Genomic DNA, 17,000 nt, shown 5'->3' with positions numbered 1-17,000 from the left:
ATGTGGATTAATTTATTCAAAATTTAATAATAATTTTATCTTTCACAATAAAAAATTAAACACTTGAAAGTTCACTTATCACTTGTCTTGAAGTAGCTAATAATTATTGGAATAAATCAACACAAGGCTAATTTAGTAAAACAGAAAAAAGCAACCTCCAAATATCTCCAGGTGGGTGGCTCTGCAAGCCCTCTCTTTTCTCTGCCCTGCAAGTCGCTTTCTCTTTTTACTGTATTGTGTAACAAGCAGTTTACCAAAACAGAAACAAAACCAAAAACAAACAAAAAACATGCTCTGTTTCCGGACTTCCCATTCCTTCCAACTCCAAGCCACTCCCCACGAGTACATCAACCCCTTCCTTCCGCCTCTTCCAATTTCATCTACCCATCATTTCATCGATATTTAGCTCTCTATCTCTGTTCCACTCTCTCTGATTTTCCTCTGAATTCAGCTCAAACTAATTAGTTTCCACAAATTCATATACTCGTTGCTTTACTATTTTTCAGCTCAAGTTTTAGCCGCTGCTGAACCATGAGTAAAGCACGCACACCCATTTCATTTTTTTTTCTTCTTTTGCTCGTGAATCTTGTTCATGGCCAGTCTCTGTTTTCGTACCCGACCCCAATGAACTGCACGGACACCACGCGCCTGTGCACTTCGTTTTTGGCGTTCAAGCCCCAGCCGAACCAGACCCTGGCCGTGATCCAGTCCATGTTCGATGTCCTACCAAACGACGTAACCGTGGAGGAGAGCAGCGACGGCCGCGGCCTCAACTACCTCTTCATCCGGAAAAACTGCTCCTGCTTGCAAACCGACAAGCAGTACGCGACCAACACAACCTTCACCGTGCGATCCAAAGAGGGGCTTGTCAACGATATAGCCATGGCGGCGTACGATGGTCTGGCTTTCTCGCTGCCCAGTACGGCGCGGAAGGCAAGGGTCGGGGCTGTCGTTTCCCTGAGGCTCTTTTGTGGGTGCTCCAGTGGGTTGTGGAATTACTTGATGAGCTATGTGTTGAGAGATGGGGATACTGTGCAGTCGTTGGCGAGTAGGTTTGGTGTGAGCATGGATAGCATTGAGCAAGTGAATGGGATTCTGGATCCTGATAATGTCACCGTGGGTGCTCTCTATTATATTCCTTTGGATTCAGGTTCGGTGGCTTTTGGGTTTATTTCTTGCTTGTTATTTCTTATTTTTGTTAGCCCTTTTGATTTACAAAGTTATGGATTTTAATTTTTCTCTGGGTTTGTTTGATTTTTGATCGAGTAATTAAGTGGGACTGACTATTGAGAATGAAGATTAGCCCAAAATTTCAAATTCAATTCGTGTTAGGATATGATATATAAGCATAAGCTTTTAGCATCAGTGATAATTTAACGATTCAAACAACCTTCTATGAACAGAGTTTGTATTGGGTTCATTGGGAATTTGGGATGAAATGCAGTAGTTATATATATTGTCTTCAAGAACAATATACTGAAATCTGGGCTGTGCTTCAATTTTGTAAAATGCTAGTCTGTTATCAGAATTCTTATTGAGCTCATAGGTACCAATGACTTTGTGCTGCGTGAAAGGATGTCAAATTGTCTAACTTGGGGTAATCCACATTTCGTGCTAGAAGAACTGAAGAACTACTGAAATTTATTCCTCAAAAAAAAAAAAACCTAGTGAATGTTTACTGGCTAAACGGAGAGTATGATTTTGCAATTGGCTTAATATATTTTTATTATGGTTGTCTTATGATGCATTAAATTTGTTCATGTTCTTTTAATATCGGAGGTGCAAACTAGGGTTGATATTTCAATCATTTTCTTAATAACATGATCAACTTTAGATTCGCCTGCATTTTATTTATTAACTTAATATTTATATTTTGCATTTATTTGTAGTTCCTGGTGAGCCTTATCCCCTGGAGAAAGATATTCCTCCGGCGCCTGTTCCTGCTCCATCTGTTGACAGTTTATCAGGTATGGAATAAAGTATCTTTCTTAAAGAAATTCAAACAATTTTGCTAGAATGGCACGAACTGTTTGTTCTTTCCTTCATGAATACGAAATATCAAACATGACAACTTGATTCCTTAATCTCTTATTTATTTTATTTTATTGGTATTTTCTGCTTGTTTTATTTTCCCTAAGGTTCTTCCAATTATGCGTCAACCTACATGCCATGCTGCTGCACGTATATCTTATAAGAAAATAACATTAGTATGCTATTTGTTTCCAGTAAATCGAGAGAATCCCAAGGATCACAAGGGTCATATTCCATATGGATGGATTGTTGGGGGTTTAGGGATTGGCCTTGCATTGGTTGTATTAAGCATAGTTATTTGTGTGGCCTTGAGGTCATCAAACTGCTTTACTGAAGCCCGAAGGAGTGACACAAAAGATCCCGATAGTAAAGTTTCTCATAAATTTCATATTCTTCGAAAAAGAAGTTTCTGTTGTGCTTCAGGAAGGTATATCTGCTGCCAGCCTAGGGATGAGAAGCAAACCAATGGGGAATCTAGCAATCACCAGATTACTATTCCTAAAGGTATTGTGTCCAATCTACTTATTAGACTAAATTGTATCTAGTTCCTGAGATTTCAATTTTTAGTATCCGTCCAAATGTTTGTAACATGTATTCCCTGTACTGAGGAAATATATTACCTTGATTGGCATAACAGGAATCGTAGATACCAGCCTCGTAGGGCTTGTAAGAATGGTGTGTGGAAACTAATTGCAAAACTACATCTATGGCTTAGCCAAGGATTGCAGAAATGCTAATCTTGTATTTTCTGTATGTTTGCATTCATTATTTAGGGAACAAAAATACATCAAGTTGTTTTCTTCTTATGGTACAGGCGATCCATACTTGTAGATTGTTGTGTATAATGATTTAATTTTGCTTTAGATTTCAAGCAGCTTTTAGCAATTGGGAACATCTTACACCGCTTCTATGATCCATGATCCATACTTCATTTAGCGTCTTACGAATATAGTGATTTTTCTATTATCTTTAAGTTTGGGATGTCTGACTGGTATTCTTATCTCATTTGTTGCAGCTCTAGGGACGGATGTGTTTGACATGGAGAAGCCTGTGGTTTTCACATATGAAGAAATTTTTTCTGCAACTGACGGGTTCTCTGAGTCAAGTCTTCTTGGACATGGAACATATGGCTCTGTGTACTATACCCTCCTTCGTGACCAGGTTTGCAGCTGTCTACTTTTCTTATTATAACTTATATTTCCTTACACAGCGAATCATCAGTAATGGATTTGAATATTTCTAGGAAGTTGCTATTAAAAGAATGACTGCTATGAAAACTAAAGAATTTATGGCAGAGATGAAAGTCCTGTGCAAGGTTCATCACACAAATCTGGTAATTTCTTTGTAGATTGAATAATTATCAATTATCTTTTAGCTTTGGAGTTTGTAGCTCTCAGCAATTCAAGCTTTGACTCCTGCTCTGGCTTAATTTTGTCAAGGTAGAATTGATTGGCTATGCGGCTACTGATGACGAGCTCTTCCTTATATATGAATATGCCCAAAAGGGTTCCCTTAAAAGCCATTTGCATGATCCTCATAGCAAGGGTAAGAATACATGTTGATGCTTTGCCAACAATATATTATATCGTATTGTCTATAAGGATCTAGCTATTCCGACTTTACTAATTTTAAAGGTCTTATCTTTCTAAAATTTGATAAAATTATTTCTTATGAGAAAAATTGAGTCTTAATAATTGGAGGATTTGTGAGTTGTGACTAGGATGTACATATACAACTATAAAATAAGGACACTCACAAAGTTATTGCTTTCTAACAAAGATACACAGAAGACTTGAGCAAAAAAATGTTTTTGGCTTGAATGATTTCTGATATAGATACTCATCTTCAAGTTCTTCTTGGCCCATATGTTGACCAATTATGATAAGAGTTGGCATGAAAATAATATAAAGTAAATGTTACGAACAAGAATTGCTTATCCTTGTGTATTATGACTTTGAAACACGAGAAAATGCTATTATCATTGTTCTAGATAAAGTATCCATCAATAGTAGATACGTTGAAATATTTGCCCAATTTCTCTGGATTAACTTCTTGAATAAATCTGGCATTTTTAGAAGGTCAAGGCAGGAGCTTGGTTTTGGACCTCCAAATTTGCAATATGACGCCTTATATGCATGAGACTTTCATGGGAATATATTATTAAAATCTGTGAATGTTTCAATTTGCTTGTAGATCATACATCACTTTCTTGGATCATGAGGGTCCAGATTTCCCTTGATGCTGCTAGAGGTCTTGAATACATCCACGAGCACACTAAAAATCACTATGTACATCGAGATATCAAGACAAGCAACATCTTACTTGATGGTACCTTCAGGGCAAAGGTTGAACAATTACACCTCATTGATATTATATGTTAATTTGTGTATACATTTCGTCCATTCCACTAAATAGGCTCTTATTCCCTCACTGCATCTAGATTTCAGATTTTGGTTTGGCGAAACTTGTTGGAAGAACAGGCGAGGGAGAAGCTTCAACAACCAAAGTTGTTGGTACATATGGTTATCTGGCTCCAGAGTAAGCAACTACTTATAGTTGGCTACTGTGGTACTTAAAAATTAGTTCATCTAGGCTCAATTGCTTTCTTATTTCAATGCAGATACTTGAGTAATGGTCTTGCCACAACCAAAAGTGATGTCTATGCATTTGGTGTTGTTCTTTTTGAGATTATATCGGGAAAGGAGGCAATTATACGAACGGAAGGCATGATGATGAAAAATCCTGAAAGACGCTCACTGGCATCCATTGTAAGTTCTGCCAATGCGGCATAACATTTGTCTGATAAATAATTGTACTTATTCATCATAAGGTATTTTTCATGTAAAATTAGTATTCTACTTAAACCCCATGGTTTGACCTGCTCGTCGTACTAAATCTGAAACGTCTAAAGATAAAGATTCTGTAGTTAGCTTGAGTTTGGCCTCATGAATGATTCAAGGCCAGTTTCTGTCGGCCAAACCGTATGGTCATTATTTATGTTGAAGTTGGTTGAGGTTCCAATTTTTTTGTAAGATTAAGGCTTGAGACAGGTGATTGCAAAGCTTCTAGTCAGAAATAAATATTCCACAACCAAATGCTCCATATCTTCGAGGACGTCATTTTAAAAGACTCCTAAATTCCAAGCTAAAGGCTTAAACACGGTGTTGAATCCGGTAGGAAAATAAAATACAAATTTGAGTAAGGTCTTCATCTATGTTTATTATCTTATGCTGGACTTTGATTTACACACTCTGTAAGGTCTTATATTTGTGAATGATTCATTTTTTTTGCTCTAATTTGCTCGCACATCATTTCTCTCCCTGTATTATTTATCAAGTTGTAGTTCCATAAGTTTTTTTTCATGTTGGAGGTGTTTTCCTGTGCAAGCATGATTGTTAGATGCTGCTTTTTCTGACGCTTTCTTGAAACTGCAGATGTTAACAGCTCTAAGGAGCTCACCCGACTCCATGAGTATGTCAAGCATGAAGGATTACATTGATCCAAATATGATGGATTTGTATCCCCATGACTGTCTATTCAAGGTAATCTATAATGATCTTGTGATCTCTTTTAGTGTATTTGGGGGGGGCGGGGGGGGGGGGGGGGGGGGGGGGGGGGGGGGAGGGGAAATCAGAATTTTCAGATAATAATTTACTTTAGTGACTTTCCTCATCATTTTTCCTGTTTGTGCTTCTCTTCGTATAGATGGCCATGCTGGCGAAGCAATGTGTGGATGAGGATCCCATCTTAAGGCCTGACATGAAGCAAGTTGTGATTTCCCTGTCTCAGATTCTCCTGTCGTCTGTGGAGTGGGAAGCAACTCTTGCTGGGAACAGCCAAGTGTTCAGTGGCCTTGTTCAAGGAAGATAGTGGTGGTCCTGGTGGAACAAGTTTCACTTCAATCCACTACGAATTTGAAGTTTGTCCTTTTTTTTCTTTACCAAGCCTTATCTTTATAGTTATGGGTGTATAGCAGCTCAGGTATTCTACTAAAGTGGAAAGATGGTATTTATATGTCGTCATCATTTATCTCTTTCACTGTCATTTTTTCTCTTTTAAATCTTATATTCTTTTTGAAGTTTGTTTGGGAAAATTTTGATGTAAAATGTAATGATGTAGCTGAGGGAGGATGTGGTTGCATTGTAATACAAACAAGCTATTTGAGTAGCTTAGCAATTATCTTCACCTTAAATTTTATCCTTTCTTCACAGCTATTTTAGTGCGATTTGCAAACTCAACACAAATCAAATACAAAATTTGGAAATTAGGCTCGAGAGATTTAATATGCTTAATTAAATTTGTTAGGTTAGAGTTGACTTATATAGTTTTACAACCGAACCATTTCACGGGACATAAAGGCTTGTAAATTTTGACACGGCCCGTAAACTCAATACGAACCCTACTTGAAATTAGTACGTGAAAGTTGAGAAGTATAACCCGTTTAAGATTTATTCCTTGACACGATTCAAATTAGACACGCAAACACAAATTATATATCCTAAATGCAAGAATTGCCACCCCCAGGTGCAACACAACTCTAAAGATTCTGCCTAAGATGCTGATATGACCAGTGTTGGGATAGATTTTCCAACTGGAACCTTGATATATCATATAATGCTCTCTTTTTTTATACAAACTTCTCAATAACATAGCTTAAATTGTACATGAAGTTGTATCTGATTGTGATCAATTTATTAATACATACTTCTCCATGACATGGTCTAAATAAAAATATAATTTCAAACAACCAAAAAGCATGGACGGGACAAGGACGACTATTTGCAAAGTGAAGCTAGTATGCGGCGCGGTGGATTGAATGATCTTCGGGAGTGGAGGACAGCCAAATTATCCAGTAAAAGAACATCACCTTTCTGCCAAGGAAAGGCTATAGATTCCTCTTCAAGGATTTTGAGACAATCGTAGATGATATCAGCTGGTAAGGGTTTGCCATCCCCAAAGGTAACAGCTTTAACAGGATCATTCCTTGCATCCTCCCACCCTGTATAAGCAGCAACCATGCTGTTAAACCAAATCTTGCGCTGCCTCGTCTTGTCATATTTAATTGCTGGGATTGGACCCATTATTGTTTTCACTGCATCCCCCACCCATTCCAACTTCATATCCAACTTGGCAGCCCTGTCAAATATGTTGGTAAAGACATATTATCTCTAGGTTTTAACTGTTTATGAATGAATATGTCAAGTTAAATGTATTTTGAGAAGGACCGTATGAAAGAATGATCTTGGCCACACACAAAGTGCAAAAACTTCAAATGAAAATAGGATATCTACAAGATAATAATGGCACTGTGGCTGCTATTATCTATCAGGACAAAACACAATATGAAAGCAGTACAACAATAGAAGGTTTTGCAACACAGTTGTTGCTCTGTTGAATTCGAAGATAAGAAGTTGGCATTTAGTTGCTACAGATACTGATCACATATCAAAGTGAAACGGAACACGATACAGATAAAATCTAGTGCATTGGTGTATCATGGGTGTATTATGCTCAAATTTACACTACAAATAATTCCCTAGCCGAAAAGAGAGATGCTACATGAACTCCTACTTTTACACTCCCAAGTTGTAGAAAGAGAGTGGAACATAAGGGATTAACAAACCATATAGTGGAAAGCTAACGTGACAAGTGACACATTAGGAAGTAAATATTTGAGAGTGTAGAAGTAGGAGTTGTGTAGCATTTCTCTCAGGAAAAAAAAATGGCATAAGAGTGCTTTACGCTCACAACATGATAGTATTACACCCCAAAAACATTCCAATTGGTCTAATTGTCCATCATTTTAATGGATTTTTTTTCCTGATGGATCCAGTAGAATTTGCTTAAATGCTGCCAGTCAAGATGATAGCAATTTCTAATTGTAATTAAAGCCATAGACATAAAGTAAAATACCTGCATCGTTATTTGGAAAGAAACATATTATTATCACTCGAATAGTTTTAGCTAGTTTTTTGGAACAACACCGATTATAGACTTGAGTACTCTGCTACACACTAATCTCATAAACTTTAACACCTTGTTATAGTGTAGGGAACTATAACCACACATTAAGAATACTAAATTTTTTTTCGGAATATATAATGTGCTTTAAACTTATTTCCCCCATCTCATTGTATTATGCATTACCAATCAATTAACCACCATAAAAATCCCACGATCGGACCGTGTCTACTTTGTTCATCCTTTATAAGAATCATATTTTTCCTCCAATGCAGCTAAACTAAACTAGGAACAGATAGCACATGCACAGATCATTTCCAAGTATCAAACAATGGTTGAAAGAACAAACCTTTGCTCAGCCACATTCTTGTCTGTGGTCAAGAATGTAGACTTCCACCCACGTCCGATTGGAGATGAAGGGTCGTCGTCTTCCCCTAATACCCGCGTATACAGCAATCCATGCTCTTCCAGTCTTTCAACGAATTCTGGGTACCTCTCTTTCATTCTTTCATACACAATGTGGCTGAGAACTATAGGAGTTTCTCCCTCGCTTCCAGGCTCCACTTCACAGAAGAAGAACAGTTTGGAGGGAAACTCCGGAACCTATACAGAAATCCCAATTTAGTCCTAGTTCCTACACAACTCTCAACTGAACATACAGTGATGAAAAGCAATGCTTTCGCAGCACAAAGGATGCGTCGTTTTCGATTTCGGTACCTGGACCAAAACGACACCCCGTTTGAGCTCCGACAAAAAATATCAGACCGCGTTACCTAATTAATACCTGAGCCATTTCGTGGTGAAAAGGAATCTTCTGGTCCGGCGGGGACTCATTGGCCGTGAAAACCCGACCCACCACGCTGGTCCGCGGAGCGGCTCCGCCCACGTATGGGAGCTCCTCGAAACCAAACGCCTCAACGACGTCGTTGAAGTCCGAGGCTGTACTCACCGGAAAGCCCCTGAGGAGTACGGCGCCTGACTTGTGGAGCAGAGATTCGAGAAATGCTTTCTGGGTTTTGATGGCTTGGGTGAAACGAGAGAGAGACAAGGGGGTTTTGGGGTCCGGAGATAGAACCGAAGGGAATTGAATTCCGTTGTAAAACTTTTGGTGCAGGAATTGGGTTTGCACGAAAGTCTCCGCCATGGTTTTCTCTTTGTTGGCTCTGTGAACAACTCCGGCGTGGTCTTATAGAATGCAGTGGAAGTTTGATCGTGGAATAGATATTGCGTCCAGGTTCAATGGATGGTTGTTTTCAATTTTCATGACCGGGTTAATAGTGGCTTCGGATGTATACGCTTGTAGTGGGCTGGAAAATAAGCCCAGCCCATGTTAAACTCATAGCAGGTTGCAACTGAACCCGGGAATACTGGATCTGGATTTATCCGTTTAATGTCTATATTTTATTTTGTTTGTAGACTGTATTGGAGTGGGTTTCACATTACAATTTTATAAAGAAAAAATGCGATTTTAAACTAAATTGTAGAAAATGAATGTTTGGCATTGGGTTTTAAAAAAATTGCGATTTTAAAATGGAAAAAATCTACATTTTCAAATCGCAAGTATGAATGTAATTTTTTAAAAATGCACAATTTTAAAGACTAAATTGTGATTTTGCCAACGCTTTAACTATGTTTTTAAAAATCCTATTTTCAAATCGTACATTTTAAAATCGTTATTTTGAATTGCACTTTTTGAATTCGCAAACTCAAACAGACCCTTAGTGTATGAAATATTACATTACTTTAAAAATAATAATAATAACTTAACATGATAATATATTTACCATGTGTCAATATTTACACCGTTAAATTTACAAAATATAGAACGTGTTTTGTACTCAAGACTTGGGGAATGGAATCTGTATTCTATTATTTGAATGCGCTACCGTTACTTAAGATCTATTTGAGATTGCGGTTTCAATAAGTGAGATTTTAAAAATTGCGTTTTTAAAAATTGTGTTTTTCAAATTGTTATTTTTTAAGATCCTAAGGAGATTTGGTAAAACATGTTAAAAAGTATTTTTTAATCAAATATTTGTTATGAAAAATCCTGATTAGGGGCGGCAATTTTGACATGACCCGTAAACCGGACACGAAATTTCTGGGTTTTGGTCATAAACGAGTTGACCCGTTTATTTTGCTCTTAGCAGGTCAACCCGAGGGTCACTTGTGGGTGACCCGCTAGACACGTTTAATTTTTTTTTTTTTGGTTTACCCTTAACGGATTTGGGTCATAAACAGGTCAATTGACCCGTTTATGACTCGACTCATCACTTTCATTTTAAAAAATAAATAAATAAATTCACTTTCATTGCTAAACGGGTTAAGCGAGTCGTGTCGTGTCCGGATTTGGTGGGGCCAACCCATTAGATAAACGGGTCGTGTTTGGGTTTACCCCTAAACGGGTCATGGGTCATTGCGGGTTGTAAACGGGTCGACCCGTTTTGCCACCTCTAATCCTAATTTTAGTTTAACTTCGCACATTTTCAAATAAGCACACCCAGACTGCTTATAGAAATCGTAGATATTTTTCCTATTTTAAATTAAGTGCTTTAAATTGCAATATCAAACGCTTTACGTTTTGCGATATCTTTTAAAAATACAGATTATTCTTACGAAATCCCATTTTGAAACGCACCCTTAAAATAACTATTTCTTTAAAATGAGGAATAACTATTCCTTTTCAATAAGCCACCCCAACCGACCGAACAAAGAGTTGTCGCGGCCACCTTTAATTAGGGGTGGGCAGATTAACTATTTACCGCCTATCAACTGCCACCAAACCGTCACCCACCAACAACCGACTTCCAGCGATTAGTAGGTGGAGTAAAAATACTGTTTCGACATCGGTTATACAATACCCCGAAAATAAATTAGGGTTAAGTACACTCTAATTATGATTTTAAGAATGCTAGGATTTGTTCTCATTTGGTAAAGTGTAAGACATTGAACCTTTTTAAAGACTTTTATTGTTGCACCGAACGTTCAAAGAGGATAGCTGAACGTTCGAGTCAAACCTAGCACTGAACGTTTGATGGGGACCATCGAATGTTCGACCTGCAACACTAGGACCGTTGGGTAATAGTACACCGAGTTCGATGGGGGACCACTGAACATTCAACCGTACGCCAGGTGGTGCAGAACTGACAAATATTGTTTTGACCTTGGTTCTGTAATACCCCAAAAATAAATTAGAGTTAAGTATAATTATAATTTAAGGATGTTAGGATTGGTTCTCATTTGGTAAAGTGTAAGACCTTGGACTTTTTAAAGACTTTTACTGTTGTGTTGAACGTTCGAAGAGGATAGCTGAACGTTTGAGTCAAACCTAGCAGTGAACATTTGATGGGGAGCCATCGAACGTTCGACTTGCAACCCTAGTACCGTTGGGTAATAACACACTGAACGTTGGATAGAGGGCCACCAAACGTTCAACCGTATGTCAGGTGGTGCAGAACTGATAATTGGCAGTATGTTGGAAAAATACAAACAAGGTGTTCAGGCATATGTCCAAAACAGTACACCGAACGTTCAATAGAGGTATCGAATGTTCAATGCCTGCAATACTGACAAATCAAGTCATCCTTATCCTCGGCCCTTTTTGTAAATGCCTGGTAACCAAATGGAAATGATTTTGATAATGAGTATGCGATCAATTATGATGTGAAGGTTAAGGAAGAATTCCTAAAGGACATGAAAGTATACACTTGGAATTTTGGAATGATTACCATGACGTTCGTCTCGAAAAAAGTGTTATAGAATGGGGCCGCAAGCGCAATTTTGGGGCCCCTAGCAAAAGTTATGCATGTTTTACTGAACATTGCCCAGTCGATCAAACTGCTGAAATAAGTCAACTACAGAAATACCAAACGTTCGACCAGATATGGGATGCAAAAAATTTGGATTTTCCATCTATAAAAAGGGTGTTTGAGGCTAAGGTTTCGTATGGTGTGCTACCCCCCAACCTCTCATACATGACCCAGCAGCCCTAGAGGGAGAAAATGGAGTGAGAAAGAGAGAAAGGGAAGGAAAGATGAGATTTTTGAAGAGGAAATCAAGGGAAGAAAGTGTGCATGGAGCAATGGAACTTAGGGAAAGCTTCAAGGGTAAGATCCTAACACTTTTATCTTTAAATTCTTGAAGTTTCTACGTAGGTTAATGGGTTCGCTATTTCGAGATTTGGGTTAATGGGTTTGATGTTTAAGGTTTCTAAGTGATTATGAAAGGCTTGGTACTGTTTGATATTGTTTGGGTTATGAGTAAGCATATGTTATCTTGTTAGTCTTGCATGATTGACCCATTCTTTAGAGAGATTAAGTATAAATCTTTATGTTTTAGAGATGTATTGTGGTAGATTTGTTGTTGGGTTAAACTTACGAGTTGGATATTATGACTTTGATGTTACTTTATGGAAGCATTGATGATGGGTTGGAGATGAGATGATAATGGATGAACATGTTTATGTATGGAAGATATATTTGGGCTTAGAATCATATTAAGAAGTGAAATCAACGTTGAATCATGTTAGAATGGGTAGAGATAGGACATTTTCTTACAAATTGAGGTTCTGCCAAACTTGAATCGTGTTAGAATCGGAATGAATTTTTTATAATATGAATAAAGAAGATTTTTTTTTTTTTTTTTTCTAAAAAAAAAAAAAGATTAGGTTAGTCATGATGGCATTCTCTACCATCAATTTGTGAAATATAACCAATTCGCAATTGACACAAAAAAAGACACTTCTTCTGATTGAGATGACTTGCAATTTGTTGATCAAATTGTAGGTAATTCAGGTAGCTCAACATATAGGAAAGGTGTGAGGTTCACCAGTACCACCCAAAAACTTGGACTTCCCAAGACAAGGTAAATATTAAATAATTTATTAGAGTTTTAAAGCGTTGTAGTTCCTATTGTTCAGCTTTTTCTCATTTGTCTCTGAAAATATTTTCCACACGTTTTAAGAAAATCTAGAAAAAGACCATTGGAAGGTAAATTGTTGAAAAAAATTAATAATTTTATATTGAAGGTACGTTCCTCTTTGTTTGGATCGAACCAGATATTTATTGAAGAGACTCGCTTTTGACCTTTTATACTTTCACAAAAAAAATAAAATAAATAAATAAAATAAAAATTCAATCAACAAGTGAAGGAGAAGATACGCTTGATAGAGCATAGAAAATTATACTCTCAAAATGAAATATTTGCTCTCTTGGGACTCAGTCTTTTCACATGCCGCAGAGGCACAAAAGCACGTTAATGCTCTTTTTGTTATCTGGCCACACGTCTTTGTCAACCTATAGAGAGTTCACCGACCGCCTGTTCCCCCCTTCTTTTGTTTTTCACAGGGCCCATCTTTTGACTGACACTACCTGTTCAAAGACCTCACAGTCTCACCTCCAACCCCAACTTATCAACAACAAATTTTTATCCCTGCACGTTGCATTGTTTCTTTGTTGTTTTTACTTGCTTTCATCAATCACATGTAATCAAACTAAAATATTCTAACATTAATCACATGTTCTAAAAACTCCCATACCAAATGTAAATCATTTTTTGTCAATCTTTTCTTAAATCAACATTTGTTAAGAAGAAGAAGAAGAAAAAACCAAAAATAAATTGACAATACAATAATAGTATGTTACGTAACATTTCTCTTCGAAGAAGTGGAACCCTAGTACAACATATGAGAGAAATAAAAAGTGACATTTAATTGATAAAAGGCTAAATTCATTTAATTTATAGCTTGTGACGACAATTTAAGGCTCTTTAATATCTGTTTGCAAAATTTTTTTTTTTTAAAAAAAGAAGTGTCATCAAACAACCCTTATAAAAAAAACAATAATATATTACTTATTTTATGAGTAATAATGAATATAGAGTAATTTTATATACTATACTTTGGGCGAGGCTTAGGTGCGGTCCAACTAAAGTACTAAACTATCGCAACTACCGCAATCTGCGGTAATATAGTTGGACCGCTGAGATCTATTGAAGGGTATTAGAAAATTATTTTCCTTAAAGTAATAATATAAAATTCGTTAAATATTAAAAAATTAAAACTATTAAAAAAATAAAAGAAAAATCAATACTCCTCTACAGTTTCTCACCCCGTCGTTATGCTTGGTGACTCTCTCTATCTCTCTCTCTCACACACACACAATTTCAAACCTGAAGTTTGTGATGTTTGATTGTGGGTACCATATTATTGGCCTATAATTGCAAAAAAATTAGGCAAAGATTGAAATTTTTTTCTAGGTATATGACTTATGAGAGTGTTTGGTATGTTTGGTTGCTAAAATTTTGCTCTGATTGTTTGTTTCTTTTTCTTTTTTTTTTTTGCACAATTTTGGTCAAGGCTAGCCGATCTGAGGTGGACGAACCACCCGCATGGCCAAAGGGGTGGTCCGGCCACCCCCAACAGGCCCAAAGAAGAAAAATAAATAAATAAATAAATAAAAATTGGGTTTTGGGGGTGGCCGGACAACCCCCCAAGGGCCTGGGGTTGGTTTCGGCTACCCCTTTGTTTTTTTTTTCCTTTTTTCTCCATTCCCCTCTATTCTTCACGCCGATGCCTCTTGCTCCCAATCCACCGGTTTGCTAACTCTTTCATCTTTCTTTGTTTTTTTTTTTTTTTTTTTTTTTTTTTGTTTTCACGCTTCATCTACACCTCCTTTCTTCTCCTTTTTTGTTCTTTATTTAATCACCCTCTCCTTAACAGATTTCAGAAACATAGAGAGAGGGAGATTTGACGAGAGGGAAAGAATTTTAGGGAAAAGAGAGAAAGAGAGAGAGAGAGAGAGATACAGTGAGACCAAGGGGTTTCATTTTTTATTTTCTTTTTTATTATTTTTTGTTAGTTTTAATTTTTTTATTTAAATGTTGAATTTTATATTATTTCTTTAAAAAATTAATATTTTAATCTATTGGAAGATCTCAGCCTTCCATCCAATTGCGGTAGTTTGGAAGCACCGCATATAAGCCTCGCCCCTATACTTTAATCCTATAAATAGCACACAATTTGAGTTAATAATTTCAACCAATTTTTAGGGTTTTTTTTTTTTTTTTTTTTAAACAATAACATTTACGTCAATATTGTAATATAGTGTAGAATAAACATGTAATTTTTAGCATTAATCATTAATTATATGGACAGTTTTCTTTTAACTTAGGGAAAAATATACTTTACCCCCCTCCCCCCCTAAAAAGTTTGGGACGATTTTCAATTCGACCTTCAATGTTTTAATTTTTGCAATGCATCCCTCAAACTTCCAAATTTTTGTAATTTGACCAATTTTATCCCAAAATTCTTATATTGACCCTAATTTTTTTTCTTTTTTTTTTTTTAAAATCGTGGTGGTCGTAGCTACCCCTTTGGCCATCTAGCAATTTTTGCACCCCCAATTTTATTTTATTTTTTTATAAAAAAAAATTATGGGCAATATGGGAATTTTGGGATAAAATTGGTCGAATTGCAAAAAATTGAAAGTTTGGAGGGGTGCATTACAAAAATTGAAACATTGAATGTCGAATTGAAAATCGCCCCAAACTATTTTTGGGGGGGAGGGTAAAGTGTAATTTTCCCTTTAACTTAACTTATTAAATTAATATATAGATCATGTAATTTTATGACTAATAGAGCATACAAAATCAGTCCTTAAAGAGTAGATTACATTTATAATTAAAGAAGGTGATCGCACAGTATATCTATGTTCAGATAGTTGCATATACAGCCAGTAGCAAAGGAGTTAGAGAAGTTAGAATTTAGTTAGTTTATTTTTTCCAGTTAATATATTGTATTAACATTGAATAACAAGAATCATTTTATCCAATCTATCTTTTGTCTTTCGCATCCAATATTTCTCCAAATACTCTACCCGCCCAGGGGCAGAATTATAACTTTTAGTTGGGAGGCAAAAAAAATTTAAAAAATTATTGGGGGGGGGGGGGGGGGGGGGGAATTTAATTTTTAAAGGTATACTTTTTTTAAAAAAAAATTATTTTTTTTTAGGACCACCCTATGGCTTGGGGGGGCTGGAAGCGGCCCCCCCAAGCCAATAGGTGGTTCTGCCCCTGACTCTGCCAGTTAATTATTTACGTTTTCATCATTTGTTCACATTTCGAGTCATCTTTCTCCTTATAAAAACCCTGAGTCCTCTTCCTCCTTACCAAAACCCTTAAGTCTTCTTCCAAAACACATAATCTTTTTCCTCCCTACCAAAACCCTAATTCAATTTTATAATATCCTATTCACCCTTATGGTGGTACACCATGCATGCATTATCCCTCATTTTCTCCAGTCTCGGCCGTTACTCCGAACCAAGCAGCCGGTTATACTTTTCTGAATCACATCGAACTGTTGCCATCCGTAACATTATAGTCTCTGAGCCCCTAACCCCAGCTCCCATGTGTGTTGCATACGTAGGTGTAGAAGGAGCCTTTTCCCACTTTGCAGCTTTGGCCTATTGTCAAAAGTGCTCAACTCTTCCATTGAAAGTCTTCAATAGCTCTTACAAGTGGTTGAGCAATGGAATGCCGATGCTGTAGTGCTACCAGTTTGATGTTCAGGTGAGTCCTACCGCGACAACTTTGTCAGCCTCCTCAAGAGCAACATATCCGTGGTTGGGGAGATCTATCTTCCCAACCTGCACCGCCTGTTAGCTCTCTCAGGAGTAGGAGAAGAGGACCTGTAGATGGTGATGTTTGATCGTTACTCTCTCCTCCATTGCGAGCGTAGCCTAAACAAAATGAATATAAAGAGTAGAATTGAATTCTATGATGCCGCCGCAGCTACTCAGTGTGTCGCTAATATAGACATGCAAATGACTGGAGTCATTGTGAGTGGAGCTGCTGCAGAAATTTACGGCCGCGAGATGTTATCGGCTTGGATCAACCATTGTGCTTTCTCGAGAGACCTAAACAAGATGAGGTTTTTCATTGTCTCTCGAGAAGCCATCACACCACCCCCTTGCCCCTAGGATGACGACCAGCAAATCAAGACCACAATCACT

At 37.0% G+C, this 17,000-nt stretch overlaps 2 protein-coding genes across 2 annotated transcripts; one reads left to right on the top strand and one right to left on the bottom strand.

Annotated features, from left to right (window-relative positions):
• Positions 1 to 273: 273 nt before the first annotated feature.
• LYK3 (protein kinase family protein / peptidoglycan-binding LysM domain-containing protein) lies at positions 274 to 6,245 on the top strand. The gene is made up of 11 exons (XM_059601697.2): positions 274 to 1,150; positions 1,890 to 1,967; positions 2,227 to 2,535; positions 3,047 to 3,192; positions 3,275 to 3,364; positions 3,471 to 3,576; positions 4,225 to 4,376; positions 4,472 to 4,569; positions 4,652 to 4,799; positions 5,466 to 5,573; positions 5,737 to 6,245. The coding sequence occupies exons 1-11, from the start codon at positions 532 to 534 to the stop codon at positions 5,899 to 5,901; spliced, it is 2,019 nt and encodes a 672-aa protein (XP_059457680.2). The 5' UTR covers positions 274 to 531; the 3' UTR covers positions 5,902 to 6,245.
• Positions 6,246 to 6,636: 391 nt separating this feature from the next.
• LOC132186999 (2-oxoglutarate (2OG) and Fe(II)-dependent oxygenase superfamily protein) lies at positions 6,637 to 9,239 on the bottom strand. The gene is made up of 3 exons (XM_059601139.2): positions 8,777 to 9,239; positions 8,342 to 8,595; positions 6,637 to 7,167 (listed from the first exon to the last, which is right to left on the bottom strand). The coding sequence occupies exons 1-3, from the start codon at positions 9,134 to 9,136 to the stop codon at positions 6,807 to 6,809; spliced, it is 975 nt and encodes a 324-aa protein (XP_059457122.2). The 5' UTR covers positions 9,137 to 9,239; the 3' UTR covers positions 6,637 to 6,806.
• Between the last annotated feature and the right edge of the window lie 7,761 nt (positions 9,240 to 17,000).

The sequence above is a fragment of the Corylus avellana genome, chromosome 6, assembly GCF_965113065.1.
Source record: "Corylus avellana chromosome 6, dhCorAvel1.hap1.2, whole genome shotgun sequence".
NCBI lineage: Eukaryota > Viridiplantae > Streptophyta > Magnoliopsida > Fagales > Betulaceae > Corylus > Corylus avellana.
The sequence above is the reverse complement of the archived record's forward strand: the minus strand, read 5'-3'. Positions and strand labels throughout refer to the sequence as shown.

Excerpts from the sequence above, each read along its gene's own strand:
- LYK3 (XM_059601697.2), top strand. The coding sequence starts at position 532 with ATGAGTAAAGCACGCACACCCATTTCATTTTTTTTTCTTCTTTTGCTC. Across the intron at positions 2,536-3,046 it reads CCAGATTACTATTCCTAAAG|CTCTAGGGACGGATGTGTTT; the intron begins GTATTGTGTCCA and ends CATTTGTTGCAG. Across the intron at positions 5,574-5,736 it reads CCCATGACTGTCTATTCAAG|ATGGCCATGCTGGCGAAGCA; the intron begins GTAATCTATAAT and ends CTCTTCGTATAG.
- LOC132186999 (XM_059601139.2), bottom strand. The coding sequence starts at position 9,136 with ATGGCGGAGACTTTCGTGCAAACCCAATTCCTGCACCAAAAGTTTTAC. Across the intron at positions 8,596-8,776 it reads TTCACCACGAAATGGCTCAG|GTTCCGGAGTTTCCCTCCAA; the intron begins GTATTAATTAGG and ends ATTTCTGTATAG. Across the intron at positions 7,168-8,341 it reads AAGAATGTGGCTGAGCAAAG|GGCTGCCAAGTTGGATATGA; the intron begins GTTTGTTCTTTC and ends CATATTTGACAG.